The sequence below is a fragment of the Peromyscus eremicus genome, chromosome 22, assembly GCF_949786415.1.
Source record: "Peromyscus eremicus chromosome 22, PerEre_H2_v1, whole genome shotgun sequence".
NCBI lineage: Eukaryota > Metazoa > Chordata > Mammalia > Rodentia > Cricetidae > Peromyscus > Peromyscus eremicus.
The window spans coordinates 38506115-38522868 of NC_081437.1; the positions used below are offsets into that span (position 1 = coordinate 38506115).

The 16754-nt window shown below is 48.9% G+C and overlaps 1 protein-coding gene across 3 annotated transcripts in view; it reads right to left on the bottom strand.

The window, feature by feature from the left end:
* Positions 1 to 13187: 13187 nt before the first annotated feature.
* Rnf144a (ring finger protein 144A) overlaps positions 13188 to 16754 on the bottom strand; it is a 49320-nt gene continuing 45753 nt past the window's right edge. For all 3 annotated transcript variants that reach the window (XM_059248493.1, XM_059248494.1, XM_059248495.1), the window contains one exon: positions 13188 to 14108. In XM_059248493.1, the coding sequence (XP_059104476.1) occupies positions 13977 to 14108 (132 nt within the window). In that variant the 3' untranslated portion in view covers positions 13188 to 13976. The remainder of the gene's footprint in view (positions 14109 to 16754) is intronic.

A 16754-nucleotide genomic window follows, 5' to 3' on the forward strand; every position in this document is an offset into this window, starting at 1 on the left:
CACCTCTAGGGTGAGAAGCAACATCCAAGTGAACAGAGTACAGAGCTTATGTAGGGGTGGGGGTGGGGGGGCGTGGCAGAGCTTTTCCAAGGTGTCTTGGGATTGGTGGGGTTTGTGACCTGATTCTGGGGCAAGGTCAGGGATTGGTGGGATTTCAAGCACTGGTCCTGGGGTCAAGTCAGGGGCAGGGTGTTTTCCCTTGGTCCTTTTTACCCCGTGCAGGGTAGAGTGCAGTGGCCTGGAGCTCCCTCGGAAACATGTCATGACTGAATAGGGCTGGCCCTAAGCTTGCCAGTTGGCACCTAGCGTGGAGCTGCTGCAGCTGCCGCCCTTCCTGCTTGCCCTGCTGAGAGACGAGGGCGAGGAGCAGCAGTGCTGCCCACAGGCTACGAGCACAAAGATTGAGCCCGCCGAAACTCGGAGTGGCAGACTTCGAGGGGCGGGAGGTGTGCAGCAGCCGGGGCCTCGCACGGAACCTGCCCGCAGACGCCCCGCACAGCTGCAACATCACCCTGACGCTGAGCAACAGCAGGATATCCGAGCGGAGTCGTCTTCTCATGACCCGGTGTTTACGGTGCCCCAGAAACCAGAATCCTTGAAGCAGGCGAATGACTCACGGCAATGAATGCTTGCATGCAAAGCTGGTGGACGGGGAAACATGTCATTGCCCAGCAGGGCCAACAGGTTGGTGTGCAGCATCCTGGAGCTTGCACTCCGACTCAGCCCCTGAACACACGGCCCTGGTTCTGAACAACAACGGGATGTCCAAGGTGGGGAATGGTTCATTTCCTGTCCACCCCCTGCACCTGGCTGAGGTTTACACAGGGCCTAGTGCTCATTCCAGGTGTTTTACAGTTACATCAACCTCACCTGTCTCACAGAGGCGTGAGGAGAAAATCATGACCAGGATGATAAGGGAAGAACCTGGATTTGGGAGGAAATTGATGGCATTCTGCACGCAGACAAAACAAAGCTGTCAAAACTGGGCCTGGTTCCCAAGGACAAGGAGTGGAGAATCCTTAACTGAAAATGCCCAGGCAATGGAGAATGACGGGGGTCCAACAGGCGATGGCGGTGGCGCCGTCGTCGTCCAAGCATGGGGAAAACTGTGTCACTGGTTGCCGGTTGCAAGGCCTGCACAGAGATACTACTCTGCAAGAAGGTTGTCCGGGTAAACATACCTGCTTTATTTAGAAAGATGAAGCCTAGCTGAATATATTCTCTTCCACAGTGTGTGTGTGTGTGTGTGTGTGTGTGTGTGGTTTATTGTGTGTGTTCATCTGCACTAGGCAAACACTCTTGAGTGGGCTCTATCCTCTGCCCTCTTTTAACTTTTGGTGTTGATTCAGGATCTTCCTCTGTTGCCCCGACTGGCCTTGAACTTCCATTTCTCCTGCCTAGGCCTCTGGAGTGCAAAGGATTCCGAGCCTGGCTCCACCCAGTCCATTCTCTTATTTCAGGGGAAACCATCTCCCTGTGTGATGGGACTATACCTAGGAAATCCAACCCCAGGAGTAGATGAGCTTAAGCTTCATCCAGTCCTGGGGTCTCCAGTTAGTGAGCTGAGAACAGGAGGGCCTACCCTGCCTACCGCTACCCTGTCTACAGCCAGCCAGGGCCTCGACCTGGATCAGGACAGAGAAAACATCCTGCAAGATGTTGGAAAGGAACTGGGTGGGTGTAAGATGGAGCAGACACAAAATCCTCGTCTTATACCATAAAGAAAAAACAAAAACAAATGAACAAACAAACAAACAAACAAAAAGCAAACATAAATAAAACAGTTAAAAGCAAAGCAGGGCCCCGAAACTGTTGCAACACAGTGCTTGTGCGCCACCTGCTGGCCATGATGAATCATTGCATGCTGGCTGTCCTCATTTTATGTATGTATTCTTTGTTGTCTGTTTTAAATAATTTTGCACACGACATATCTTCTTCTTACCTCTGCTTCCACAGAGTAGATGTCAGGGGCTAGAACTCTTTGGCTTTCCTTTAATGCTGTCTTTTACTCCACAAGCCCCTATCTCCTTGGGCTATCTGACTCTCTCGTCATGGTGGAAGACCCCCTCACTGAAGGACCTCCTCCAAACACCTGCCCCTGGTTATTTAGAACATGCATTTATAATGTATCAGGGCCATTTCATTTTACTGTTGTTGTTGCAAAAAGTTGATTCTTCCCTGGCATCCATCTCTAACAGGAGACTTTTCTCTGTCCCACTCCGTCTCTCTAGCTCTTACAACTTAAATTAACCCATTTCTTTTCATCTCTATTTTGCCACGTGGCCATGGCATTACCAGTCTGCTGGCATCTTACTCCTTGGGTGGCTGGGTGGCGTCTATCTCTGACTCCACCCTTCTCTCTGACTCCACCCTTCTCTCTGACTCCACCCTTCTCTCTGACTCCACCCTTCTCTCTAACTCCACCCTTCTCTCTGACTCCACCCTTCTCTCTGACTCCGCCCTTCTCTCTGACTCCACCCTTCTCTCTGACTCCACCCTTCTCTCTGATTCATCTCTCTTGGATTCCCCACCTGGCTCCATCCTGCCCTGCCATAGGCCAAACAGCTTTATTTATTAACCAATGGGAGCAACACATATTCACAGCCCATAGGAAGACATCCCACATCCATCTACTTCTTTCGTTCTTCATTCAGCCATTTGAATATGTAATGTGTGTCCCTAGCCATCCTCTGTCCACCATTTCTCATACCAGCCTCTGGCTTCTACCCCCCTTCCATGAAGATGAGTTTGACAAGATCATCAACAAATTCCTTAAAGTCGGAGATGATGGATGCATTCAAAAAGACCCCGGAGAGGCATCCTCTGTGACATATGATGAGAGTCCAGAGCTTCCTTCCCAGTGTTCTACTTTCCACTCACGGTATCTCCCTCCACCACTCGGGAATTCTGGGAATTTCGGCCCCTCTTCTGCTTGTCCATCAGTGTTGTTCTGCCTTGAGCCTATTCCTTGTCGGTAAAAGCCCCTCGTGCACACCCCCTGCTCTCATGCACACATTCCACCCTCTTGATAACAGTGTGTGCACAAACCTGGCACAGCGCAGTCTCCCTGTCTGTATTCTTGGGCTACTGTGTGTGGGCTTCTGTTCCCTTCCTCTCACAGACACAGTGACTTCGCTGAGATTGAAAACACCCTTTCTGTTTCTTTCTTTTTTCCTAGGTATCCAGAAGACGTGGGTGTGATTGCTTTCTCAGATACATCTGGGGTTGATTTATGGTGCTCCTCCTTCCCACAATCCCTGCAACAGGGCTTCCCAGCAGCCTCCATCAGGAAGGAAAATGCACACACCCCCTACCACTACCATGGTGCTCGGTAACCCTTGGGTTCTGAGATTCGTTTTGGAAAAGAAAAAGCAAAACAAAACAAAACAATGTCATCAATAAGAACAGAAAGCAGAAGAATTAAAATATGAAGTGCAAGCCCAAGACTAGAGTTACTTGCTAACCTCTGCTCTTTCTAGAACCTGTGCCCTGGTTGCCCCGAGGCAGGAGACATCAACAGCTCAGGTCACATGGCGGCTCAGGTCGAGAAGAGTCCCCAGGTTCCATGAATGGAATCCAGGGCCCCACTAGCTCTACAGCCACCCACCTGCCATCACCTGTGTGCCAGTCACCTGTTTCACAGGTAGAACTCCCCAGGTTACTGTTGGGTTAAAGTGGGGCCCACAGATGGCAGTGCCGTTGACAATGTCGTAAATGATAGCCTGGGCTCAGTGAGCTCAGGCTGGACTCTGACCTGGCAAACAGGACCGCAAGCGGATAAACAAGAGCCTAAAATCAGCATTTCTCAGACACTTGTGACATGGGCTGCTGTTTGTCAGAAGAGTCATTGCCCTGCCCTGCCCTGAGAGCCGACTACAACTACCCGTGGCAATGGTGTATCTAGTTCCCTGTTAACATATCTAAGTCCCCATGCTGCTCTGGCTTGCACCCTTTGCCCTCCACAACCTGTTTCCTTAGAGCTGGCAAGGCTGTCCCTGCCTTTTGCTGTTCTCTCTGTTCCCTGATAGGCATGGCAGCTTCGAATTTCCCCAAATAAACCTTTTTTTCCTTCTCTATATGTGTAATGGTCCAGTCCAGAGGCTCCATTTCTCTCTCTCTCTCTCTCTCTCTCTCTCTCTCTCTCTCTCTCTCTCTCTCTCTCTCTCTGTCTTTGGTTTTTTTGAGACAGGGTTTCTCTGTGTAGTTTTGGTGCCTGTCCTGGAACTCACTCTGTAGCCCAGGCTGGCCTCGATCTCACAGAGATCCTCCTGGCTCTGCCTCCCGAGTGCTGGGATTAAAAGCGTGCGCCACCACCGCCTGGCACTCTGCCTTCTCTTACAGGCACCACTAGACCAGCAGTTCTCAATTTGTGGGTTACAACCACTGGAAAACATGTATTTCCAACATTCTTAGGAACTGAGGCACCACTCGGGAGCAAAATTACAGTTATGAAGTAGCAAGAAAAATAAATTTATGGTTGGGGGGTTCCTAAGACCATTAGGGGAAAAAACACGTGTGTTTTTCAATGGCCATGACCCAGAGGGTGAGAATTCATGCACTAAACTGTGGGTGATGAATGATGCTTAACAACGGAAGCCACTGAATCTTGGAGTGATGCCTTCGTTATCAGTAGCTATCTGGCGCATTTCTCCTATCCTCTCTCTCTCTCTCTCTCTCTCTCTCTCTCTCTCTCTCTCTCTCTCTCTCTCTTTTATATACATCAGAGTAAGATGGGAAATGATGGTTATTATACACATTCTATTAAAATCTATGAACCATTTGATGGGATTGGAGAGACGGCTCAGTAGTTAAGAGCACTTGTTGCTCTTGTAGAAGACCCAGGGTCAGTTTCCAGCACCTACATGGTAGCTCACAACCATCTGTAACTCCAGTTCCAGGGGCAGCAGGCACGCACATAGCGCACACCCGTACATGCAGGGAAATACTCGTATGTGTAAAATCCATGCATCTTTAAGATACAGGTAGTTTTTCCTAGCACTCCCTTTCAGGAAGAAGATCAAACACATGCAGCAGACACTCCACTGAGTGCCAGCACTCCTTCCTACCAACCACCCAAAGTCTAGCAACGTTCCTCATTCTTGGATGATCCAGGGGGCAATGATACCATTAGCAAAGGAAATGCGAGAAGAAGCTGCAGGCCTCAGCACTGGGCCTGAATCATGAGCTCCACAGAGGCGATGTGCCTAGCTGTGCCAGGAGTCCACAGATCCCGGCAGCAGGGGTGCCAACCTTCAGCTGCGTCGGTAAGCTGGCTGTTTGGTAATGGAATTCCACCTTGGCATGGAAATGTTGCCGATCGATGCGGGAGATAAGCCCGTCTTCGGGAAAGCCTTGGCTGGGGTTTTTATTTTGTTCATCTTGGAAGAAAAAGGCATCATCAACCTCACCGTGCGCTTGGCTCCCTCAAGCTGCCTCAGAAAATGATTAATTGCTCGCTGCATAATAGAAGTCTTCCAGGAACAATAGACGCAGTTACTATGGGCTATTCATACACATTCGACTGAAGCCTGGTGGGAAGCTAGGCTCCCATCAGGGTTTCACGCTGACACTGGCAACCATAAACCAACTTAGAGGCATAAACCAGGCAAAATAATATTGACGTGCACAAGCTTGAGGAGAACAGGGAACGTACTGCGCTCCAGTTTGCTTGGATGTCGGTTGTTAATCTGGACTTAAGATTGAAGCTGGAGTCTGAAAAGATGGCAATGTCTTTCCACCTGTGGCGGGGGGGGGGGGGGGGGGGGGGGGGGGGGGGAGTGGGGTGGTCAAGGTAACTAGAGTACAATTACTAATTACTGATGTCACCACCAAAGCAGATCTGTGCCCCAGTTGATCCCACAGGTTCCATCCACCTCTTCAGAAGTCATTTGTGCCTCATTCGCTGAGACGCTGTGGAAACCAAAGGAGTCGACTCAGAACCCTTCTGCTCCCAAGGGAACCAAGTTCCAGAAGGAAATGGACACACGTGGAATGTTATTCTAATTGGCTGAAACTTCCAGATGATAGACAGATAATTCTTCAAAAATTCATGTCATGGAGAACAGTACTTCAATTTTTCCTTGACAGCAACTGAAGATAAACACAGCCATAGCAGTACTTCTTCCATGGGACGTTTAGAGCACTAAATAGTGACTTAAAAACTTATTCAAAAACAGGAAGTAGGGGCTGGAGGGGTTAAGAACACTGGCTGCTCTTCCAGAGGACCAGGGTTCTAGTCTCAGCACCCACGTGACAGCTCACACTTGTCTGTAATTCCACTTCCAGGGGATCTGACACCCACACAGACACGTGCAGGCAAAATACCAATGCACGTGAAATAAAAATAACAAATCATTTAAAAAATTTAAAGCAGGAAGTGGGCTTTAAGCACTTCCAGTTACACAATCAATCCAAAGTTTCTTTTCTTCCTTCCTAACTGCCATCTTTCCATGTCTTTCTTTTCTCCTTGGAGACAAGGTTTTACTCTGGAGCTCCCCCTGGCTCAGAGCTCACTACATAGCCCAGGCTGGCCTCAAACTCATGGCAAACCTCTGGCTTCAGCCTCTCCTGTCCTCTCATTTCCCCTTACCATTACCTCTTAACCTCTTCTTCCTAGCTGCCCCACAGGAAGTATTCTCTGTGCTGGGTCTGCTCTCTGAAGGCATCGGTGTCCACCCACAGACCCCTGTTTAATCCTCCACCCTGGGTGGGCAGATTTCTGAGAAAATGTTGTGACTCTCTTCAGATTTCATCCTTCCATCCATTCGAAGTGACTGCTGACGTGCTGGCAGAGAGGTCTCAGGTTTACTCAGTGGAGGGTCAGCAGACGGAACTTGAGTTCTCCACATGTATTAGGAATCGTAAGGTTTCACTCCAGTCTCCACAGAGCAGATGAGACTTCCTCCTCTCACATGCAAAGCTGGTGCCCTCAGCCTTTCCCCTAATGGCTTAGCATTCATTATCCCTTGTGGTTTGATAATGAACCCCACCAGTGGGATCTCACTTGAACACTTGGTCCCAGGTACTGGTGCTGTTTGGGGAGGTCCTGGAATCTTTAGGGGGCAGAACTTGGCTGGAGAAAGTGGGTCACTGTGGGGACAGGTTATAGCTGGTTCTAGCTCTTGGCCAACCCAAGATGTAAGGGGTCTTAGATGGAAGCTCCCATTGCCATAAGCCTGGCCACTCCAGTGGATCCAGTCACCCACCCCTCCTTGTCACAACGAAACCTAAAGCATGAATCCTGTTTTTAGACGTTGCACTATCTTTTCTTTCTTACACATATGAGGATAGACACGAGGCAAGAGAACTTGGGGAGAGGGAGTCTGCAGGGTTTGGCCAGGCCCTAAGTCGAATTCCTATGGAGAGAAGACAGAAAGCTATTGTATATTTGAGGAACAATAGCAGAGGCCAGACAACATATTAGGGGGAGCCAGATATGTGGCCCCCACCCTGCCCTCCTCTTCTAGGGGACAGAGACACTGCTTCCCACTTTATTTGCACCCCCCCGCCCCGTCTGCAGGTCATACTGAACACTAAGTGGGTAGGTGGACCTATGTGGAAGGGTCTTATAAGTAAAGAACAGGATTCAATCACACAAGTGCACGGAGGTCTTCAAGGGCTTTCAGCAGAAGCATAAGAGCATTGAGAAGATCCTTAAAACAGAGGTGGAGAGTTGCAAGACAACCCGGGAAGCCTACGGTGCACCCACAAGAAACAGAAGAGGACCTGAATAGTTGAAGTCGGGCATAGCTCCCCAAGTGCACCCAAATGAGGTGGCTTCGCTGTGCTGACGCTTCAGGGAGGAACACGGGTGGTACCCTGTGTCTGACATTATCATGTACTGTTGAGTCGCGCCTGTCATAAAAAGGCTGTGTGGGGGGTGGGGTGGGGGCTGTCTGCCTTTCGGCACTCTGGGCTTTCCCCACAGTATGCATCCTCTGCAGGTGCATTTGTGGTTATTTTGCAAAAAAAAAACCCGGAAACTTGCTTTGTTGTAACTTTCTCTCTGGGGTGGGGTGGAGTGTGGGGGGGTCTCTTTTCATTGTCTCTGTCTCCTAATTGGTATTTGTTATAACTCCCAGTTTAGTCTCATCTGCAAGTTTCACTGCGGCTCTGATTGCTCCTTTGTCGTTAATAAAAACACTCGGTGATTATTTACCATCCATTGTGCACTAACAATGCCTTAGGAGTTCTGCAGAGGAGCGCATTCTGCTCTGGGCAACCTCATTCTCTTGGCCCTGAAAGGTTCACCTCGAATAGCTGAGCACAATTGGGCTCTTGTCCTTCTGCGGATCCCAAATGAGGGTTACAACTGAGGATCTGTGTGCCTGGTGGACTCAGCAAGTCAAATCCCCAGAGAGTCTGTCACGGGAGGGGTCTGCCTGCCTCACCTGGGGTTCCTCATCTACTGTGTAAACAGAAGTTAAGAATCGGTTACCTGAGGGTATGGTTCAGTCCGTAAAGTGCCCACAGTACAAGTATGAGAACCTGAGTTCAGATTCCCAGCACCCATGTGAAGGTCAGAGACGGGGCAGCATGTCTCTAGCCTAGTGTAATGGGACAGAGATGGGTGGTCCCCGCAGCTCACTGGTCCACCAGCCCAGCTGAATCAATGAGCTCCTGGTGCGATTTGCGGGTGCAGTGTCCCATGCACTGTGCTGCCAGTTAACGGTAGAATTACACTCCCTTAAGACATGCCAGAAGATGAACCCCAGGAACCCAGGAACCTGTGACTTGCTCAGCAAATAGGGTCTCTCTGAGGACCAAGCTGAGTTTCTCAGTGTGGCCATATCAGTCACAGGCACACAGCGGGGACACCACATGAAGATGGAGGCAGACTATGGTAATACGTATGCACACTGGAGAAAGCCCAGGGCTGCCAGATACTACTACCAAGAGGAAGGAAGCCAAGAGATAGGCGTGAGTCTTCCCCACAGCCCTCAGAAGGTTCCAAGACACTTTCACCTGGACGTCCCAACCACTACTCGAAAGAGTCTGTGATTATTAATCTTTGTTGTCGACCCGTGGATCACGAAACAGCTCCATCATTAGTGGAGCCTGTGAGGGCATCTATGAAGACATTCCCACAGACTAAGGGGGGAAGTCCACCCTGAATGTGGGAGACATGATCTCACGAGCTGGTGGGCTGGTCAATCTTCATCGAATCACCATGGAAACAGACCTCTGGGTGAATCTCTGAGGGTGTTTCTATCAGGAACTAACTGAAGAGGGGGGAATTCATCTTGAATGTGGGCCATGAAGCAGATTTTTGGAAAGAGCACGCCGAGCATCGGCACTCCCCTCCTGCCCCCAGCCTCACACGCTCCACCCCAACTCCACTTGCTGACTGTGGGTGGAGGCCATGGGACCAGTTATCCCACACTCCTGTTGCCACGCCCACAACCTAGGAGTTGAAAGAAACCCTTCCCCCCCTACGCTGCTTTTGAAAGAGATTTGTTACAGCGGTGAGAAATCCTGATGTAGCTGAATGAATGAATGAATGAATGAATGAATGAAAAGGGAGAGAGGAGAAAATGAACCGAGTGCCAGCAGGTCCCTCTCTTGCTTCCGACTTGGTTGAAATGTAAAGAGTCTCAGGCAACACTTACGCTGGCATGGCCTGTGCCCTCTGTTCTCCACGGTAAGGGACTGGCGTCCCTTCCAACCATGGTCCAAAATGGTCCTGAAGTTGCTTCTGGGCGGTGTTCCCTCACAGCGATGAACGCAGCCAGCCTCAGCATACAGATGCCATGTTCCACGTGACAACATCCCCTCTTGCCTCCCCTTCTTCCCCCCCCTCCTCCCCTCCCACCTCCAGCCATACTCATTGTCCAATTCTCAGGCCAGTCAATGGAGCAGCTACAAAAGATGGAGACAGGCAGGATTTACAAAAATTCACCTGTATTCCAGCCAAAATATCTTTAAAAGGAAATCCCTTCGGAAGGGGAGACAGAGGACGTAAAACACAGTACATTTAAAATATGTATTGAAATTATAAATCCGACATTTCCATAGGATTCTAAAGTACAAATCACAACAGGAAAAGGCATTCAAACAGCTCTTATACATCACAGTGTTAGTGGTACAAAGTGTACTCACGTTTCAAAAACCACAAACGCAATTTTCTCAATTTGTGTGTGTGTGTGTGTGTGTGTGTGTGTGTGTGTTGGGTCTTATCACCACTTGTCAAATACAGAATGTATACGTGTGCACGTGCGTATGACTGACACATGCATGTTTTTGTACAAGATTAAAATACACTCGAGGCAAAGTATAAAAGAATGGTCAGGCACGTGGCACACAGCTACACCTAACTGGAGGGCCCTGGGATCTTGGAAGACAGGATTATACAAGTCAGGAGGGCTGGAGACCGCGGGGGGTTTTTTAACTACCAAAAGGGCGGGCTCTCCTAATCACAGGGCACTGGCAATTGTTTGAGCATAAGCCCCTCCCTCCTGGCTGAGTTTTTTGGCAACAGCCAGTCACAATCTCTTTACCTTATTTAACTTTACAAGGGTTTGGGTTCATTGTAAGGGAGAAACAAGCTTTGGTATCTTTTTTTTTTTTTTTTTTTAAAGAAAACCTTCATGAAATTGTATACATGCAAAGTGTTTCCCTTGATGATTTCAGTGTGATTTACATATATATATTCACAGGTATGTTTATTAATCCGTAGGAATCTAGGAAGTATACAAAATAAGTCCTCCCTCGTCCTTTCCCATCCCCTAATTTTTAAAGGCGACCAAGGGAAACACTTCTAATTCATAAAATAACCTTTCCCTTTTCTAATTCCAATGGAAAAGATGAATTCATCTGGAAGTCAGTGTTCAAGCCTGACGATCCTTCCTCGCACAGGGACCGTGTTTAACGGGGAACCTGGCCAAGGTCTCACACCTGTTTTCTGGAACAATATACTATAGAGAGTATCTGTTCTCTTCAGGACAGGTACTGAAGTGGGGAAGGCGCTGGGCCTGCAATCTGAGCGACTCCCAGGCGCTGAGGTGGTCCATAATCCATGGAGTCCACATCTTTGTCCCCACAGGAGCTGGCTCCCAGCTCCATGAACACCTATCATGACTTCGCCTCTGAAGGCATCACCCTGGTGAGTATATGTAGCCAGAGGCTGGAGGGCTACGCTTGGCAGGGATTAGCACACCCAGTAAGACTACGGCATGGTTAGCCACCCAAGGGCCTCAGATAACCCACAGGCCAGCAGGCCCTCAGCATAGACAGCCCTTCTAGATTCAGCCCTACTACAGAGCCCTACTAGACAGCTCCCACTGTCTGCCACGAAGAGGGTTTTCCACAAGCTCAGGACTGAACAGTCTTCTTCCATCGGGAACAGGGTCTGTCTCAGGGAACTCCATTTTCAGTTCTGACAAACCTACACTGAGCAACGGAAATGGTGCTACAAATGATCACAGAACACTTAAAGCTACCCTGGACTGATAGCAAGCCCAGTCACATCTGGGGGCCATCTTTACTATTCCACGTGCATTTCACATCACACGTGGTTCAAGCCGAATGTCCATAATAAACGGACGTGGTTGTCCCTGCTAAAAGGACTCCCACAGGGAACAAGGCAAGCTTATATATTTCAGTGTGATCTTGCTGGTGTTTCTAAAGGGAATGGACAAGTTAGCTTTTATTAAGAAATCTGAGTAAGTAGGCTTGATACAAAGGCTCAGGGCAGACAGGGATACTCTGTCCACACTCATTCGGCCCTAGCAACCCTATGGTTCCTGGCTGTGTCCAGTCATGTGCTTGGGAAGATTGCCATAGGCTGAGGTGTGAGTGGGTGGGGTTACAGAGGTGTGGGAACCTTCAGAAGTGTCCCAGATACCAGGTGACTCCATCTTTAGTTATGGAGCCTGAGCTGCAGAGTGGGAACACAGCCTCCCAGGATGCTGTCACTCCCACCACAGGGACAAATGAAACATTGGAACAGACAGCAGTGGTCAGGCAAGACAGGAAGGACCATGGTGTGACGTCTGCCTGTGCACCACTGGAACCAGGGCCCAGGCTGGCTGCCACCTCAGAAAGGCATGTTTAAAGGGTGGTGGCCGGGTGGTTTCATATACAAATCGCGGGCTTGAGGTCTCAAATTCAGCCACTGATTCTCATAAAGTTGTCAGACCTTTCCAGAAAAGCCCAGCCACCTTTCCCCATGTTTCTAACCACAGAGGCTCAAGGCCAGGCTTCAGCCAGAATGAAGGTCTCAGAAGTCACACCTGGTCAGTGAACTTTTAAATTTCAACTACCGGAGGACTTTCTGAGCACTTTCTGAGCGTGGTTTTGATACGGACTGAGCTTCTAAATGGTTTTCGCTTAATAAAGAAAATCAATCCCAGAGGGTGCCAGTGGTTGTCTTACCTCATTCACCGTCTATTAAAAATAAAGAAAAAATGACGTCATTTCTGCACAGGCAGCGTCTGCCGGGACTTGACACTGACCCCTAAGTGCAGGGTCACACAGACAGCCACTAAGGATGCGATGTGCTTGCAAAGACAATGGCTGGGGTGACAGGACTCCGGGTTCCCTTTACTCCTTTGTAGGACACTTAATAAGCCTTCAGACCACTGCCTCCCTGCAAACCTCCACATCTCCACCCTGCTCCTGGGAAGCATGTTGGGCTCTGCAAGTCAATCCTGAGAGAAAGGACTCTCTCCTCTTTTCAGAGGCAATTGGCGAAGGGCCTGTTTCTTATTATCTTGCACTTTGTTGACATGGAAACACACAGCCTAGGAAAGACCAATTCACCAACTCCCCACAGCAGATAATTAAATGAAACAGAAGGGTCCTTCCTCCTCCCTTCCCTCCTCCACCCTTCTTTCCTTTCATTTTCTTTCTTTTTTTTTTCCCCTAGCAAGAATAAACTGGTTAACTACAGGGTTGGGTCTGTGTGATGTGAGTCTCATGACTTTTCAAATTACCTAAAGCATTTGAACAATGCAAAGACTTCAGAAAGTTCCCACCCAACTTCCAAGAGTCCCCCAGGGACGGATGACTCTGACTCTCCTTGCCACCTACCTGAAAAGTGGGGCAAGGAGTCAGAGCAGAGTCATTCAGAGTAAAACATCTGGTTTGAAGATATTCAAAGGCATTGGCTGCCACCCGGGAGAAGAGAGATCTCAGGAATGGGCCCTGTGAGCTGAACTGGAGAAGTGTGGGGGTGGGTGGGTGGAGGCAGGGGTGACGTAAAGCTAGAGACATTTCTTAAGTGTGTCAATATCTTCGAATAAATGCAACAACAGGGGGCCCGTGTGGATAACAGTACACAGCTCAGAGCATTCAAAAACTAATTACAGCAGGTTCCAAGAAAAACACAAAGTGTGCATAAGGCTTTCTGTAGCTCCTGAAAAAAAAATGGTCAGGCCACAAAAGTCATTTATCTGTAACTTCATAAAATGCACATTTCAAAAAAGGCATAGGATGGTTTTTACGCACCTTGTTGATTTTCACTATTCAGTTGACAGAAAGGGGGAAAAAGCCTTCTAAAAAGGATTTTACTAAATGCCTTTAGAAGTAAAAACAGTTGTCACAAACGGAGAGATTTTCTCAAGTCAGATAATCAGGTGCTGGCTGAAGAGAGTCCTAATGCTTGAAGACTTCTCCTGACAACATGGTGCCATCTTGAAGCCAAGGTGTCCCTTTGTCTGAGTGGGTCTCCTAAGCTCCCACTGGACATTCCCTGCCTGATATGCGGCTGATGCCACCTCAGGCCGAATCTGCAGACACAGAGGTGGGATGCGCCCACCCACTTCTGCCTCACCTCCCCCACACCCCGGAGACCACACCCGAGGCCTCTGCCCACTTGCTGACATCATCCCTGAAATCTCCGCAGCAAGCTGGACACTGAAGCTCATAGGGGCACATAAGGCAAGAAACATGTTTCGTGGGGGAGGTGGGGGTGGGGGAGGGTAGGGGAGCCACACGTCCCGAAGCAGGGGTCTGTTCCAGCATCATCACGCAGTCCTCTAGGTGGGAAGCGGGTCGTCGTCACCTTTACTGCACTTGCATTTGCAGCAAAGGACAAAGGGTGTGGCCAGGAGCAAGAAAGGAGAAGCCACTAAGAGCAGGAGCCCAAAGCCAGCAAAAATTCCCACCACCTAGAAGGGAAACAGGAGAGGTGAGGGGGCTGCTTTGTAGGTCCCCCCGCTGAAGTTTAACCACGATTCCACCATTCCACCTACACACCCAATCATCTATATCTGTCTGTCTGTCTGTCTGTTCGTCCGTCCGTCCGCCCGCCCGCCCGCCCGTCCACCCACCCACCCATCCATCCATCCAACCACCCATCCATCCATCCATCCATCCATCCATCCATCCATCCATCCATCCATCCACAGGCCCACCGTACAGTCTGCCCACCCACCCTACGTATTCATCTACTCAGCTGCCCATCCATCCATGCCTTCATTCGCCCACTCACCCATCCAGCCATCCGCCGAGCCCTGCTTGTATCCATCCACCATCTACACACTCACTCCTCGTCTGCTTCTTTAACCATCACCCACATACCCCTCTCTCTCTCTCCCTACCTCTCCAACCGATCATTGCTTCACCTGCTTGTATTCCTTTCTCATCTCTCTCCCTCCCCTGCTTTCTCTTCTCCCTCTGTGGATCCCCCTCTGGCCCTGCATCCATTTTTTTTTCCTATGCATTCAGCTCATTACTGATTTCTCCTTGAGCAACCATGGTTAGTTAGACAATGGCCAGCTATTACAAATACAAAGACACCTGAGATCCAGACACTACAGGAAAACATCATCTAACGGAAAGACCAAGACTTCATCAAGGCTAATAACAGGAAGTGGGTTCAGTTCCATCCAGGAAATAGAGACCTACTTTTCCAGGAGGACAAGAAATGGCTGAGATGACAAAGATGCCCAGATGGCTTAGTATGTGAGAGGGCAAGGACAAAACTTTCAAACAAAGGAACTAGAGTGGCAGGGACATGGGACATCAGACATTACACCGAGCTACCCTTGCCTTTCTGGAGCTTAAAACTTAATATGGACTGCTATTTTTTATTATTATTATTATTATTATTATTATTATTATTATTATTATTATATTATTGCTTTTCAAGACAGGGTTTCTCTGTGTAGCCCTCGCTGTCCTGGAACTCTCTGTAGACCAGGCTGGCCTTTTAACTCACAGAGATCAACCTGCTTCTGCCTCCCAAGTGCTGGGGTTAAAGACATGTGCCACCTCCACCTGGCTATATTTTGATTTTTTAAAAACTTGGCCTTTTTCCCCCCTCTAGGTATAAGGCTCAAATGAAGACCTGCTGACATCTACACCAGCCAGTGGGGCTGTTTCAAATGAGCAGGTCTGGCCTGACTTAGATCAACCCCACTCTTCCTACTGAAAGCTGAATGTGGAGTTAGACTGCCACCTAGTGTTCATGATGAGAAATAACATGACTTTAACAATCTCTAAGGCTCCACTATACTGTAAAGCATCAAACATACATGAAGGAAAAAATTCCCTCACTGGAATTTTTCCTGGAAACAAACCGTGCGCGTGTGCGCGCGCGCACACACACACACACACACACACACACACACACACACACACACACACACACACCCCACAGTGCCTGCATGCACGTACATGCCCACATTTATAAATAAGACCACGTTTGATAAAAAGACATCACGCTGCATTGAAAAATGAGGCTGGGCAGATGCTAAGTCTCATCCAGAGCGCTCATTTGATAAGCATAATATTGGCGGTGGGATTGCACCAAGCAGGTCATGTGATACATTAAAATCACGTGAAGACAGTGGGAGCTAGAGAGATGGCTCAGCACTTAGACGTGCACACTGCCCTTCCAGAGGACCCGAGTTGGGTTCTCAGCACTGGTGCTGAGCAGGTCACAAATGCCTGTAATTCCAGCTTTGAGGGGAGCTGATGCTTTCTTTTTATCTCTGCACTCAGGTGCACACACACACACACACACACACACACACACACACACACACAAATAATGTTTAAAAATATATTTAAAAAAAACCACATGCATACTGATATTTAAGGCCCATAAGAGCACAGCGAGGTCACCTGGAGCTCCTAAAACCCCAGCCTCACAGCAGGTGACTGTCAGCCTTGAAGGAGCCACACATCCCCACAATCAAACCCATGAGCACAGGTTCACATCCTCTCCAGTAAGGCACCAGCTCATCTCAGCTCCTCAGCCTGCCTTATCTGCATTTGCATGCTGTTTGGTAAGCCGACCTACCAAGTCACTGCCAGCTGGTTAAGGGTGGATGTGAAAATCACCAGAAGAAAAGAAAGACAAAAAGTGTTCACTCGGGGAACACTGTTGTGTGACACTTTGTCACATTCTGTCGCTCCACACTGACAATAAAGTCTACTTTGAATAAGAGGGAGGAGCCAGAAATAGCTGACCAACATTAACTATAGAGGTCTTGGAGGACTGAGGACAGATAGACACAGGAAGTAGTAGGGTGTGGCTTAGAGAGGATCTCGGTCCTTTTGGATGGAGGAACGACTGAGATGGGAGGTCACTGGTTGCTTCTCTGATCATTCAGGTTCTTACCATGACATCTGACTCCCGAGTTTTTATTGATAAGAATAATTAGATAAATGAATCAGAACATGATAGTCAGGCCCTAAGCATGTGGGTGATGGAGGGATGGGTCGAGGCTCCCCAGAGGGTGATGTCACACACATGGTGACATCAGCATGGGTAAGCACCGAGGGCTGCAGGACAAGCCTCCATGTGA